The sequence below is a fragment of the Xenopus laevis genome, chromosome 1L (assembly GCF_017654675.1).
Source record: "Xenopus laevis strain J_2021 chromosome 1L, Xenopus_laevis_v10.1, whole genome shotgun sequence".
In the NCBI taxonomy this organism is placed as follows: domain Eukaryota; kingdom Metazoa; phylum Chordata; class Amphibia; order Anura; family Pipidae; genus Xenopus; species Xenopus laevis.
The window spans coordinates 17,362,937-17,378,031 of record NC_054371.1 but is presented as its reverse complement, the minus strand read 5'-3'; the positions used below and the strand labels follow the sequence as shown (position 1 = coordinate 17,378,031).

The window sequence follows — 15,095 nt, the reverse complement described above, 5'->3', positions numbered from 1 at the left end:
AGAGCAGATTTCTGTTGCAGCAGCTCTATTAACTGATGCATTTTGTGAGGGTGCTTATATCCCAAAATCCTTACTTGTCACCACTGACCTTAAGGCTATACGTCTGCAGCACCAGAGCTTTTCTGAGATATGTTGAGCTGTACCAGTAATAAGACCCTGAGTGTTTTTTTTCTATTGAGTGATCTTTTATTTTGTTAGAGTGATACCTGTATAGGAGAAATCTCATTGTCTTGCCCAGGTTCCTGGAACTTGTGCCTGGGTACTTGTGACAGGAAAGGGCATCAGCTGGGGACAGGGGAGAAAGCTACTTTCCCTTCACGGGCTCCTGGAACTTGTGGCTGGACACCTACAGCCGCCTGGCCCCTAGGAGACTTCCACAAAAGCCCATCACCTGTATTGGTCAAGTCTGAGTGCAATCTCACCTAACCATTTGTGTTTATGTGTGTGCATTTAACTTAACATTCAGACCAAAAATGCTGTGTTGTCCCAGGGCTATAAAACATTGAATGAAATGGTTATAATCGTGTGTGAGACATAAGAAATAATCAGTAGAACTGCTCTGTGCTCTTTAAGCTCCTATTGAAGAATTTCATCGAGTCTTCAAGTTTTTGTTAATAGTTTGTTAATAGTTGACAAAGCCGCAGGTAGCGGCGAAACAGCTGTCGAGGCACAGCGCTGCGAGGGGATTTGCGGTTTCCTGTTTTCCGTCTTGAGGATGATGCGCATCAGAAGCTCAAGTGATTGCGGGAGTCGGATGTGAGTATGGAGCGATGAGCAGCCGGTGTGAGAGGTGATCCATCACGGTCAGTAATTTCTCTATCTTGAACAGTGGCTTGCTGCGGAGTGGTGGGATAAACACCATCATATAGCGATTGCCATACCACCAGAGTACCGGGATTTGATTGTCCATTGGATATGTATAGAGGATATTCCCTCTTCTAGTGCCTATATTTATACCATTCAAGACTGCATCATTCTGGGCACTAAAGAATTAACCCCACACCGGCTTCGCCCTCACATGCCGTTTTAAATCAGATATCCCATAACTGATTTCAACAAGTACTTTTTCTACCATCAAATTGAGCACTTTAATGGTTACCTATACTACAGCCGCGACGACTGTCGCTCTCCTCATCCTATGAACACTCAATTACGGATTTATCCAGTTGGTTGCAATCCACATACATTGGAGGTCTTGATCTATAGCGTGCACGCAGTTTCTTACATTGTGCTGTATTGTATAACATATGCAAAATAGGATAAATGGGATCCCCACCCTTTAAGCAGCGCTGCTTATTTTAAATGATTTTAGATATTTGGCATGGTGACAATAAATATTGCTTTTTAATATAATCTGTATGGTCCTGGATATCTTGTATTGTGTATTTGCATATAGAGGTTAAGTCCCATATGGTTGTGGGGAAATAAGTAAAGAAGTAGTGTTATCAGTGCATTAACCCATCATCTGAATTTGAATCTTTTGTTTGGTTGAAAATGTTGCCCTGCCCATCAATTTAGTTGCCTAAATTTCCTCATTGGAGGAAAGGCGACATATTGATTGAAAGACAAGAAAGTGTCACAGCATTTTATTCTTTAAAAAAAAAAAAACCCCACCCTTCTGTTCCACTTCCTGCTGCCTCCTTTCCCAGGCTCTGCAGGGAAGCTGCTGCACTGTAGGATATGAATCAGCAGCTAGGCTGACCTGAAAGTGAACTGAAGCTTGTCTGAACTGAAGCCGGTGTGTCTGCAGGGCTCTGATTGGCTATTCAATTGCTACTATGCTTCTGGCAGGGACCATTAGGACTCGCCCACCCCTCATTTGAAACACAGACATTGGGGCTTATTTATAAACAGTGGGCAAATTTGCTCCTGTGCAGTAATCCATAGCAAGTAATTAGTGAATAGTATTTTCAGTCAACTGGGGTAGAACAGTTTAAACTTACATCTGATTGGTTGGCATGGGTTACTGCCCAGGAGCAAATTTGCCCATTTTTTTTATAAATGAGCAGCAGTGACTGTAGCAGATCCATAGAGAGTTCCATTAAAGGAGGCATTTTCAAACACAATATTAATTTTTAGCCAAAAGTAAAACCAGCACCATATAGTAGTCTTCATTAGACTGTGGGAGACATTTAAATAAAACACAAGACTCAGTTTTTCCTTTTCGTGGATGAAGGTCGGCCTCAGCTTTTATTAAAACCATATTGCCAAAAAACCGATAACCCTGTCTTTGTCATGTTATACCAAGCCCAGTTTACCACACATGCCAGCCACCACAGCCACGATGGGCATGTAAAGGGAAAGACCTACTGACCATACCCAAATGGCAAAGACCAAAAACAATTACCCGCCAACAGCTGTGACAATAATAATATATAATATATTTTAATATAACACATTCTTAACAATTTGGAAGACAATCCATTTTTTTTTAAAATAAATGTAACAATATAAGTGTAACAGTGCAACGGGTGGGGGAGTGGGATGATCAGCCGCCATTAGGGGAGACCAGACACGCTCCCAGCCTGCATAGTGCTCCAGGTGCCCGTGACGTCACAAGAGGAGGAGGGTCAGCAGCTTCTGTTTTTTTATAACAGTCCTCCCTTAGTGCCATCAACCAATCCTTCCATCCCATGTAGCCATTCCCAGGGTTCCCTCTGCTCCCAGTACCTCCCCACAGTCCCAGGCACCCTTCGTTACCCACTTTGGTGCCTTGTATTTCCTATAAAAATATTTATCCTATATATGGAACATAAAGATAAAATATAGATGTTAATGCTGTTTTGGTGCTGAATCTAATGAAATGCCTATTCTGGTGAGGGTGTGTTGTGGAAAAATGTCATGTGTTATGGGTTTGGGCAGCCTTACAGGATAAAAATGAATACAATCATTTCCAGGACATCCTGAGATCACAGGGATCAAACTGATGCCTGACACTTGCAGACAATTCTATAGAGATCAAACCTTCCCCTACTGGGAATATCATGTCATGCTCTGTAGCTTTATAGAGTATCATGTAAATAACTCACTGGCACAGTAACAGGGAGGTTTTTGTTCAGCTCTGTATCACTGTGTGAGAGGAACTGTAACCCTGCTGACAGTAATAATCTGCTGCATCTTCTGCTTCCATTCTGCTGATTGTAAGAGAGTAATCAGTTCCAGACCCACTGCCGCTGATCCTCTCTGGGGTCCCTGTGTGTCGGGTGTTTGCATCATAGATCAGCAGCTTTGGTGCCTGCCCTGATTTCTGTTGGTACCAGGCTATGGCATTGCTAACACTGCTACTGGCTTTACATGTGATGGTGACAGTTTCTCCTGGTGACACAGAGACATAATCTGGAGACTGAGTCAGTACAATATGCCCATAGGTAGAAATAAGGTGCACACCATAGATAATTGTTTCACCTGGGTGCCTGAGCTAAGAAATAACACAAGTACTGCAGAAGAACGGCACTCACAGGACTTGCTGAATCAATCTTCCAAAGGTTTTTTTTTTTATTTTGCTCAATGTTTTGGTCCCCCACAGGGACCTTCGTCAGGAATCAAACAGTGCACTGTGGGGGACCAAAACATTGAGCAAAATAAACCTTTGGAAGATTGATTCAGCAAGTCCTGTGAGTGCCGTTCTTCTGCATTGCTTTTCTTTTTTTCCAAATAAATTCCTTCTTTTCCATTCATAAGACCTGTGAGTGCGAGCTTCTATTGTGTTTTACTTTGAAAGCAGCAAGTAAGTTGCAGGTAAGACTTAGTCCCTTTAAAAAATTTATAATGAAGCAACTGAATTCTTAATGAATCAGATAAAATTGAGCATAGGACTGGCCAGATATGGGATGACTTTGACTTAGTTGTTCAGCTTAAATATATTGCAATATATGGACAAACAATCCCTGTTTTGTTTAAAGGGTAAGGCATATTTCAGTAGCTGTATGCACAAAATGTCTCTGTCTTAAATATATTGATAATGGGTTGAGTGCAGAGGGCCTCTTGTATTTGTCTATAAGCATCTTATATCTACAGGGAACTCACCACACAGTTTGTGTATGCAAAGCAACAGGAACAGATACATTTCTGTGTTACACCAGGGAACTGTATTGCACCTTTATATCTTGTGGGAGAATCTATACAGAATGAACTCCAGTTATTACTGAACTGCAAATCTCTGCATCCCTCCTACATGCAATTAAAGGCTCACTTACAAAATCCCAATATGTGCAAAGTACAAAACAGCAGAACCTATTATGTTTCAGCATTCAATATTAACAAATCAGACAGAATTTTTTTTTGTGAAATTGTTCACACATTGTGGTGCTGTTAACTCTCTCATTAAATGTATTTACAAATTACAACAGTACCAATGTGCTTATGTGCTAAGTAATATTAAGAATTCATTAGGAACAAGTTAGTTGCGTGAATAGGTGCAACATCCATGTCTCCTGTAGCAGGGTTAGACTGGGCTGGTGGGACCCAGTGGGCCCCTGACTTTGGTGGGCCTGCCAGCCCAGATCTGTACCCAGATTTGTAGAACTCTTCCTGCCGCGACCTCCCTTTTGCAGGCGTTCGAGGCAAAATATAGTGCGAGTGTGTGCATGCACACATGCATGGCACGGTAGCAGTGGTGCAGCAGCGCAGCAGGGGGGTGGCCCTGGACAGAAGCCCAGATGGGCCACGGGCCCCCCAGTCCGACCCTGTCCTGTAGTCAGGAATTAATTCAGGGGTTCCCTAGTATCCATGGGTCTGTGCTTTGCACAGTGCCAATAGGTATAATGACCAAAGGTTGGACATTTCTCCTGCTCTTTCTGAAAAACATCACAACCATTGGACATGCTGCAAATAACATTTCAAAGGTCTGATATTTACCAGAAGTATTTTATGCTGGATTTGCCATCAAGTCTTGAGAAGACTTAGAAAGATTCTATGTAATTGATTTTAAACCCTGTGACTATGCAGCCAATATATATATTTCATTAATCTCTGCACAGTATTTAATTTAAAAAATAAATAATGATATCCAAATGAAAAGTTTCTTGGAATTAGACATTCTATAACATGCTAAAAGTTGACTTAAAGCTGCAGCTCTCAGTTCTCGCAAGAGACCACTTATCTTAAATTGTTACAATTCAGGTCAGGGACTTGCTCTTATACTCAGAAAATGTAAAAATGGCTATTACAATAAAAAAAAATGTAAAAATTGCTCCTATACTCAGAAAATGTAAAAAAAACTATTGTATCTCTTGCACATCCCCACTGTTTTTCAACCAATGTGGGTGTGGTTGGGTTACATGCCGCCCCCTAAAATCCTGCCACCCTAAGCCTGGGCCTTGTGGCCTTTCCACAAATCTAGGCCTGCCTATACTCACTCTGGGCACTGGTGTCAGCAGTGGAGTAACTAGTGCATCTGGCTCCCCTGCAAAAAAATCTTCAGAATGGCCCGGCGATCCCCATTCGTCCAACCCTCCTGCCCACTTTCCGCCCTGTTGCAACTTGCTCCCACAGGTAAGGGAGTGGCTGAGGAGGGTGTTTTTTCTTGTTAGACTGCAGGGTCTGTTTCCTCTATAGTTAGGCACTGGGTGTCAGCCTTGCTTGACCCTACTTTACTTAGTTTTCTCTTTTTCTGGGTCCCTGTCTGGCTTGGTACCACACTGGGCCCTTCTTTACTCCTTACTGGAGCCTCAGGTGATTAACTAACTGGCTTACCACTATCTCTCATCGCCTACAGTGAGCTCCACAAATATAACAAATCATCTCCTAACTATTAATTCCTTCAGGGACCTTACTAAGATGGTGAACCTCATGTTCTTTGTCGTCATTCAGTTCTCACATCAGCCAAAGAGTAAGTGGCACAGTGTTCTCCTGTCTTCTTGGACAGACATAATATCAAAGGCTATTGTGATATTAAACTCTATAGTTAGTATAGATATGGGCATATATCATGTATGCGAAAGTAGGGAGGGGTGTGTGTATGGATTTGGAGGGGTTGAACTTGATGGACTTTGTCTTTTTTCAACCCAATTTAATTATGTAACTATGTAACAATATAACTATGTAACTATATAGCCTCTGTCTCTAAGGCCATCCCCACTAATTGCCACTGAGGAGAACCTGCTCAAGAACCTCAGTAGGGGGATCCCCTAACTAACAACTCCATGTAGTGACTGGAACCAAATTAACACTGTTTACGCAAATAAACTATTTCAACTTCTTATTTGCAGATTTGTGGCCAAAGGCTATTAAGATAGTAGACAGAATTAATGACAGACGCCATCTATAACTCTTCCCTGAGAAGCCACTGGCTTGTAGGGCATCTTTCTATAACCTATGTTTTATCCACAAGATCTTTTCTTTGAATTTCCATCCTCAGTGTTTCCCAATGACTTTCAGACACATATTGATCTTTTATTAGAAGCTTGGACACCAATTTGTCAGATCACCTGGAGACTGGTTTACGTTTGATATTGAATATGTGAAATGCTGATTCAGGTTTCCTCACATCCATCATCGCAGAAGTATCATAGATACAGAAGAAGGGGGAAGGTAATACAAGTACAGGTGCAGATCCCTTAGTGTAACAGACCCCACAGCTGCATGGGGGGCCCAGGGGACAGGAGGGCCTGGACCAAGGAGTCTTTTTCATAGAAATCAGCCATCCCCAACTCTCCTATCTTAAAAGTTCATAATCAAGCAGGCAGGGAGGAGTGGCTGATGTGTGTGTCGGGCCCCTCCCAAGATATTTTGACCCTGTGCATAACTTTTCTAACAATACACCCCAACACTACTATAGCCTGCACCTATAACCTTGCAGACAATTCTACAGAGATCAAACCTTCCCCTACTGAGAATATCATGTCATGCTCTGTAGCTTTATAGAGTATCATGTAAATAACTCACTGGCACAGTAACAGGGAGGTTTCTGTTCAGCTCTGTATCACTGTGTGAAAGAGGGATATAGACCCCGCTGACAGTAATAAGCTGCTGCATCTTCTGCTTCCATTCTGCTGATTGTAAGAGTGAAATCTGTTCCAGACCCACTGCCACTGATCCGCTCTGGGGTCCCTGTGTGTCGGGTGTTTGCCGAATAGATCAGCAGCTTTGGTGCCTGCCCTGATTTCTGTTGGTACCAGGCTAAATAGCTTTTAGAGTTAAACACAAGATTGCTACTGGCTTTACATGTGAGGGTGACAGTTTCTCCTGGTGACACAGAGACATAATCTGGAGACTGAGTCAGTAAAATCTGCCCATAGGAACCTGAGGATTGAGAAAAATCAGCAATAAAGTAATTCTATGGACAAGTAGCATATATAGTTCTTCAACATTGGGAAAAATCAGTGTGAGTGATGATATAATTACCTGGAACAGAGAGAGAGAAGAGAGTGGAGAGGACAAGCAGTAAGTATCTCCCCATACTGACAGTAGGAGCAGTGTCAGGTGCAGATCACTGAGACGTCACATAGGAAATAGAACATTTATAGCATCTTATATCTACAGGGAACTCACCACACACTTGGTGTATGCAAAGCAACAGCAGCAGATACATGGGATTCTAGGAGGGATTTCAATACTATACCAAAAATAAACAGACCCACACAATTTTCTGGAGGAAAGGTTGATGTTCTTTATTTAGGGCTTTTTCATATTATTAAAATTTAAGCATCAATTCAACGTACTGAACCGTTATTTCATAACCACGTACCACGTACTAGACGCTACCATTACAATCACCATTATCCACCCTGATTGGGTGACATTTACCACCTAAATAGCAGCAACAATACCAAATACATTTCTATATAACACTATAACATTGGGGAGGGGGGGGACGTGTTCCAGATGTTGCAGGTCCCAAGAGAATGTGCACCTGCTGGACACTGATTTTTATAACCTTACACCTGCAGTGATCAACTAGCCAAACAACCGACCCGCTTATTAATTAACCCCTTTGCCTCCACAATCCCATGAGGCCATTTGCCTATTCTGCTCGGCCCATACCATTTCTGTATTACACCAGGGAACTGTATAGCCCCTTTATATCTTGTGAGAGAATCCAAACAGAACAAAACCCCGGTTATTGCTGAACTTAAAATTTCTGCATCCATCCTACAAGCAATGTTTAAGGGATCATTTCTAAAAGTCATTTATTTATTTACATAGCTCCCGCACGTTATGCAGAGCTTTACATTTAAAGTGCAAACGACCAAAACCAACAGTCCCAATGCGCTAGGCACCAAAACCAGAAATGTTAGGGGTCCATTAGTTACAAGTCAGTGGTGTGTATAGGTGCAACATACAGTAAACACATCCTTTAGTCTGGATTTAATTCCAGGGTTTCCTTGTATCCAATGGCCTGTGCTTTGCACTGTGCATGCAATGAATCAGACAACGCTTACTGATGGAGTGTTAACAGACGGTTGCATGTATAATCATCACTACCTTTGTGAGATGTGTTTCTACAGAGCACATTTTACCAGTTTAGTTTAAAGACAATAGGTTGGACACTTATTTTGCACCATACTGTATCTGCAGGCAACTTACAAATAACTGCTTTACTGATATATAGTGCCTATTGCCATTGACTGGTGTTGGAGATTATATACAGAATACACATGTTTATCACTATTAAACAGATCTAAGGGTTGTTTCTGTGCTGAGAGGTAATAGCCACCTTGGTTATGGCACACAGACTCTATTCTCTGCCTTTCACCAAATCTGCCATAGCCATTTATCATTCCATTTTTCATCCCAAAAACAGGATACATTTAATCATTCTATCCCATTTAAAGAGGGGTCAGATCCTAGTAAAGTGATGCTGCTTGCTAAGAAGACCGACCTTGGGTCGGTGATGTTTTCTGCTCAAAGGAGCACCTGTGGTATCAGGAAAGTGATTACAATCACCTAAAATTTGTCAGTCCCCAGTGATTTACACTTTCCTTCTCCTTTTTTTTAACACATCAAAACCACCTTATGAATTTTTTAAAACAGCAGCAGGAGCAACATAGAGCTGAACTGTTACAGAATACCTTTCATCACATTTTCCAACCCAAAGATCTGCTCCATGTTTGAAGTCACAGCAAATGTCAGCTGTTCTCCCCAGAATCAAGTCTAGAAACTACAGCGTCCCGCAGAACTGTCTTTTGAAACCTCTTTTTTTTAAAAAATCTTATGTCTAATACAAATGGGACTTCTGTGACATAATAACCTTGCAAAATATTTTCCATCCCATCATATTATACCCCATGTTCTGCCTAATAGATCCCTTGGGTACTTGGATAATGGGGGCATATTATAAAACCATAGACTTAATGGAAACCTTACTCCTTACTGTCTCTGTAGATAGGGTGGAGGGTGTGTGAGAAACTCAGGAGGGTCCCTAGGGGACTGCTTCAGCCTCAACAATTACAAATGGATCCCCTACTCCATATACAGAAGGTAAGGAGTCAGTATCTGGCAGGTAAAATATGATTTCCCTCCCCACAGAATGGAGTTTTGTATCCCCCAAACTATAAAAGATCCAACACCCTCTTACTTTATGGACTGTTTAATACTCATAATCCCCACCTATGAGAACCTTTTTACCTCCTACATGACCCTACATTGGCCCCACAATTTTCCTACTCCAATTGTCATTGCCACTGAATGTCCATGTTTCAGGAACTGTTATGCTATTGGGAATTCCATGTTTTAATTCCCAAATGTATTATTTTTAATCTAAGAACAATGAACTGCCATCCAGTCTTACTTGGCTCCTTTCCTTTTCCCAGAATGAACCCCAATGGAGCATGAAACATGCTTTTATATGTGAATGTTGTCATGATTCATCCAGTGACCTGCATGCACAACATTTTTTCCATTAACTTATATAAAATAATCGGTTAGATTCCTAAAATGCTTGCAGATTCACAGCAATAAATTGATTTATATAACTAAATAGTTTTTTCTTTTTTACACTGCATTCAGAAAAAGTAATATGCATGGATTATTGTAGCTCATAATCTAATAGATAGAGACATCTAGTGGTGATTTATGTGTAATGAAACATTTTAACGTTACTAGTAGTTATGTGCTCGTAAACAAAAATACTACCCGCACCTGATCCTAACTAGTGATTGACGAATTTATTTGCCAGGCGCGAATTCGTGGCGAATTTGCGCGTTTCGCCGCCAGCGAATAAATTCTCGAAACGCCAGCGAAAATTTGCGTAAAAAATTCGCCGGCGTCAAAATTTTTTTTTCGAAAAAACGGGTGCCGGCGTCGAAAAAACGGGCGCCGGCGTCAAAAACGAGATGCCGGCGCCGTTTCGCTAATTTTTCGCTGTTTAGCGAATTTCCCGGCGAAGCGAAACGGCACAAATTCGCCCATCGCTAATCCTAACGCGATTCCTCCCAATCTGAACACTACCCGACCCGGTGCCACAGCTATATTTATACACCTGCCCATCTCTGATGTCACAAAAGAGGGTGGGGCTATAAATAGAGGCTGGAGCAATTGTGTCTATACCTGGCAATCATCTGAGTAACCCATAGGTGAACCCATGGGTCCCGTGGGTGTTGGGCACATAATTAGTCACTACGATACAACTGGGATTTATCATTATACTTCATTCATATAGTGTTAGCATATTCTTTATTTCTTGCTAGTAACTATCCATCCTACACGTTAGTGCTGTTACTAAATCACTGAAATACAGATGGGTGGGGGGGGGGTTTAAATAATGTGCTACATACATATATGTCCAGTGTCCACCCTGAGGGGTGAATTCCAATGATTCCCCCTCATGTGGATCTGTACCTTCAGAGATGGGTACAAGTAATAGCAATTCAATTTTGATTTTTATTTGATTGGTTTCACCTGTGGGGACTGATCCACAGCATGAGTCAGTGGGGAAAGCAGGGGGGCAATTGTAGAACATAATGCTTGTGGTTTATTGCAGTTTCATTCACACAGCTTGCCACAGGAGCCGGCTACTGAATCTTGCAGCCCAGGCCCCAGAAAGCAGTTTAGTGAGGGTACATATCTGATGAAGCCACAGGTTGGTAAGGTAACCTAGTCAGGTAGATAGGGGATAAAGGACACAGGAGCCCTCTCACATGGCTCTGCCCATGAGGTTGGTGGGGCTGGATGTGGTGAGACACTGCTGGTTGGACTTATAGTGTGTATCTAGTTCTACTTATTAGCATATCTATATCATTTACTCTTAGTCTTATGACCACTTCCTGCCACACTTTAATATAGTGTTTGGTTAGGGGTGGTCCTTCTTCATTAGTCTTCAGTTGCTGCTGGATGTTTTCTAGGGAGTTGAGGATCAACAAGGTCCCAGTATATTGTTTTGCCCTAGAGGACCCTTCTTTCTAGTGACCCCAGGGAGCAGGGACCCTGTGAATGAGGCTTTAGTCAGATACAGGATAGTTTCTGTTATAGAACTTTCTAGGAAAGTGTAATAGATAGATCTAGTTAGTAAGAGCAGCCTGTGCTCCAATTATGATGAATAGCAGGAGGGATAGCTCTACCCTAGGCTCTGCTTGCTCCCCAAGGTAATCAGGATATATTTTCTCCATGATCACATGAGGCATGAAACCCTAGAACGTGAACCTTGAACTCCCCAAGCTATTTCCACATGGTGTCACATTGGGCTGTCTTTACTTGACTGCACTGACATTGTTTCTGCACTGCCTCTAAGGATTTCTGAGAATATCAATCCTGCAAGTCTTTAAGAAAATAAAGCCTGTTGCTATTTGCTTTGTTCAAGAACCTTCTGGCACCCTTTAGTTTATTTTAGTGACACAGCACAAGTGAGTTGTAGTTCTGCTACTGCTCCCCTTAATTTATTTAGTCATTGACCACCAATAGATTCTGTAATTGAAGGGAGTGGTGAAAATGCTAGCAAAAGACCATGTCTCTTCATTCCCATGCAACAGTTAGTTTTTTGTTTTAGAAAGTGATGGAATACAGGGTTATGGGAGATAGCTCATAGTACAAGTTGATCCAGGGACTGGTCCCATTGCCATTTTGGAGTCAGGAAGGAATTTTTCCCCCTCTGGGTCAAATTGGAGAGGCTTCAAATAGTTTTTTTTGCCTTCCTCTGGATCAACTGGCAGTTAGGCAGGTTATATATAGACTTAAAAGTTGAACTTGATGGACGTGTGTCTTTTTTCAACCTAACCTACTATGTTACTATGTAAAAATTGTACATATTATTACAAGGTTCAATTGAAACATTCCGTCTTTTTATACTGGCAGATAAGCTCCTAATACTCTCAAAACACACATTGTTTGCATTAAAGGAGAAGTAAACCAATTATTAAATAAAAACCCTACCCTACATAGACCCCCTCTCTCCTCCCCCCCAGCCTATCTGCTACCCCGGGCAAATGCCCCAAACTTTTTACTTACCCCTCAGTGCAGATTCACGGCACCAAAATTTACGGGTGCCATCTTCTTCTTTGGTCTTCGTCGAGTCTTCTTCTGGTGCTTCAGCAATTTTCGTGACTTTTGGTGCATGCGAAGTTGACAAAAACCCGAAGACTGCTCCAACTGCGCATGCTCCGATACGGAACTAACTTCCTGCATTTGCCCAGGGTAGCAGCTAGGCTGGGGGGGAGGACGGAGGGGGGTCCATGTAGGGTAGAGTTTTTTTAATAAGGGTTTTACTTCTCCTTTAAGAATTGTATTTGCTTATACAGTATGTATTTTTTGTTATCAATTTATATATTATAATATTTTGTTTGAAAAAACTTGTTATCTTTATTAATGTTGTTATGAGCTGTTGTTCATGAATACAGTATATACTTACTATATATATATATATACTTACTTCTATTGGACACAAATGACTGGAAATAGCATGTGCTATTTTATCCTCTAATTCATTTGTGCTGTAGTTAAAGGGGTTGTTCAACTTTGAGTTAACTTTTATTATGATGTAGAGAGTGATAGTCTGAGGCAATTTGCAATTGGTTTTCATTTTTTATTATTTGTAGTTTTTGTATTATTTAGCTTTTTATTCAGAAGCTCTCCAGTTTGCATTTTCAGCAATCTGGTTGTTAGGGTCCAAATTACCCTAGCAACCATGAATTGATTTGAATAAGAGACATGATTATAGACAGGGGAGGGTCTGAAAAGAAAGATGAGTACTAAAGCGTACCAATAATAATACACTTGTAGCATTACAGAGCATTCGTTTTTAGATGGGGTAATTTGAAAGCTGGAAAGAGTCAGAAGAAGAAAGCAAATACCCTTGCATAAAGCTCAGTTATGCTTGTGCCAAGTCTTCCCTATTGAGAATATCATGTCATGCTCTGTAGCTTTATAGAGTATCATGTAAATAACTCACTGGCACAGTAACAGGGAGGTTTTTGTTCAGCTCTGTATCACTGTGTGAGAGGGAGGCTCCTACTCTGCTGACAGTAATAATCTGCTGCATCTTCTGCTTCCATTCTGCTGATTGTAAGAGAGTAATCAGTTCCAGACCCACTGCCGCTGATCCTCTCTGGGGTCCCTGTGTGTCGGGTACTTGCCTCATAGATCAGCAGCTTTGGTACCTGCCCTGATTTCTGTTGGTACCAGTGGAGATAGACTCTAACACTGCTACTGGCTTTACATGTGAGGGTGACAGTTTCTCCTGGTGACACAGAGACATAATCTGGAGACTGAGTCAGTACAATCTGCCCATAGGAACCTGAGGATTGGGGAAAATTATAATAAAGTAATTATAATTGCTTCAAATGTAAAAATATATATTGTTAAAGCACAGGGAAAGTAGTATATACTATATAATTACCTGGAACAGAGAGAGAGAAGAGAGCGGAGAGGACAAGCAGTAAGTATCTCCCCATACTGACAGTAGGAGCAGTGTCAGGTGCAGATCACTGAGACGTCACATAGGAAATAGAACATTTATAGCATCTTATATCTACAGGGAACTCACCACACACTTTGTGTATGCAAAGCAACAGGAGCAGATTATACATTTCTGTGTTACACCAGGAAACTGTGTTGCACCTTTATATGTTGTGGGAGAATAAAATGAGATTCTGTTAGATTTGATTAATGCTGTAGGGAGTGTGTGGGGTAAAATGAAACCTTTAAATGATGCCTTGATTATATTTCCCCTTTATCATATGGGAAATGTTACTTGCTAAATAATACCACTGTATGGTATTTCGCCACTGTAAATCAGTAGCACAGGGCAGTGAGCTTGGATCCAAATCAATGCTACATTTCCCCCCCAAACTCCGGCATCAGTTGAGCACTAAGCTACATCTGCTATAACTGTGTGCAATGTGTCACAATTAGTGATGGGCGAACTTGTCCCGTTTGGCTTCGCCGTAAAATTCGGCAAAATCGGATTTTGACACCGGTGCAAATTCTCGGGCATCAAAATTGTTGCTGGCGTCAAAATTGGCAAATTTTCGCTGCAGTTTCGCGGATTTAATAAATTCGCCCATCACTAGTCACAATGAGCATTATTATACTCAAAGCCATTTTTAGCAATTAGGTGCAATTTGCAGCTAACAATTTTAGAGCAGGGACTGCGTCACTTTTGATGGGCCAATGAGTGTGACATCATAATTGCATTAGTGTGGTATCCACATGTAGACAATATTGTGGCTATTGATCCAACTACTGTGGGAACCCTGGAATTACAGGCCAAGTTTAGGATGTTGATGAGCCCAGGGATCCCAATGACAGTTGGTACACATGAGCACTGTTCTTTAGAGCACAATGGTCAGACGTATTGTGTTAAAGTTAGTCTCTTAAACAGTCGTGTTTCTTTAAGAGACTAACTTTAACAATTGGTGCTAAGCACGACTATTTGGGCGTGTTAGGACGTACTATACTGGGGTATTACTATATTATTCCCATTCCCATATTGTCATATACAGTATTACATATTCACAAATATAAAACACATTGTACTAAAACACACACACATACATCACATGGACAATAAAACACATGTTATGTCTCTAAATAGGTGTTTTTTAGTTGCTGCTCAACTAAAACTCCCAGAATCCATCCTGCACCCTAACCATCCTACTATGACAGCTGTAGTAAAGAAATTAATATCATCACTCTATATACAGTTACTTAGCAAAAGAAAAGCT

At 41.3% G+C, this 15,095-nt stretch overlaps 2 gene segments (V, D, J or C); both read right to left on the bottom strand.

The window, feature by feature from the left end:
* Nucleotides 1-6,922: 6,922 nt before the first annotated feature.
* Nucleotides 6,923-7,516, bottom strand: LOC121400509. The segment is given in 2 exon segments: nt 6,923-7,242; nt 7,345-7,516. Coding segments are annotated over 2 exon segments (375 nt in total).
* Nucleotides 7,517-13,159: 5,643 nt separating this feature from the next.
* On the bottom strand, nt 13,160-13,939 carry LOC121401943. The segment is given in 2 exon segments: nt 13,160-13,666; nt 13,769-13,939. Coding segments are annotated over 2 exon segments (363 nt in total).
* Nucleotides 13,940-15,095: the final 1,156 nt, after the last annotated feature.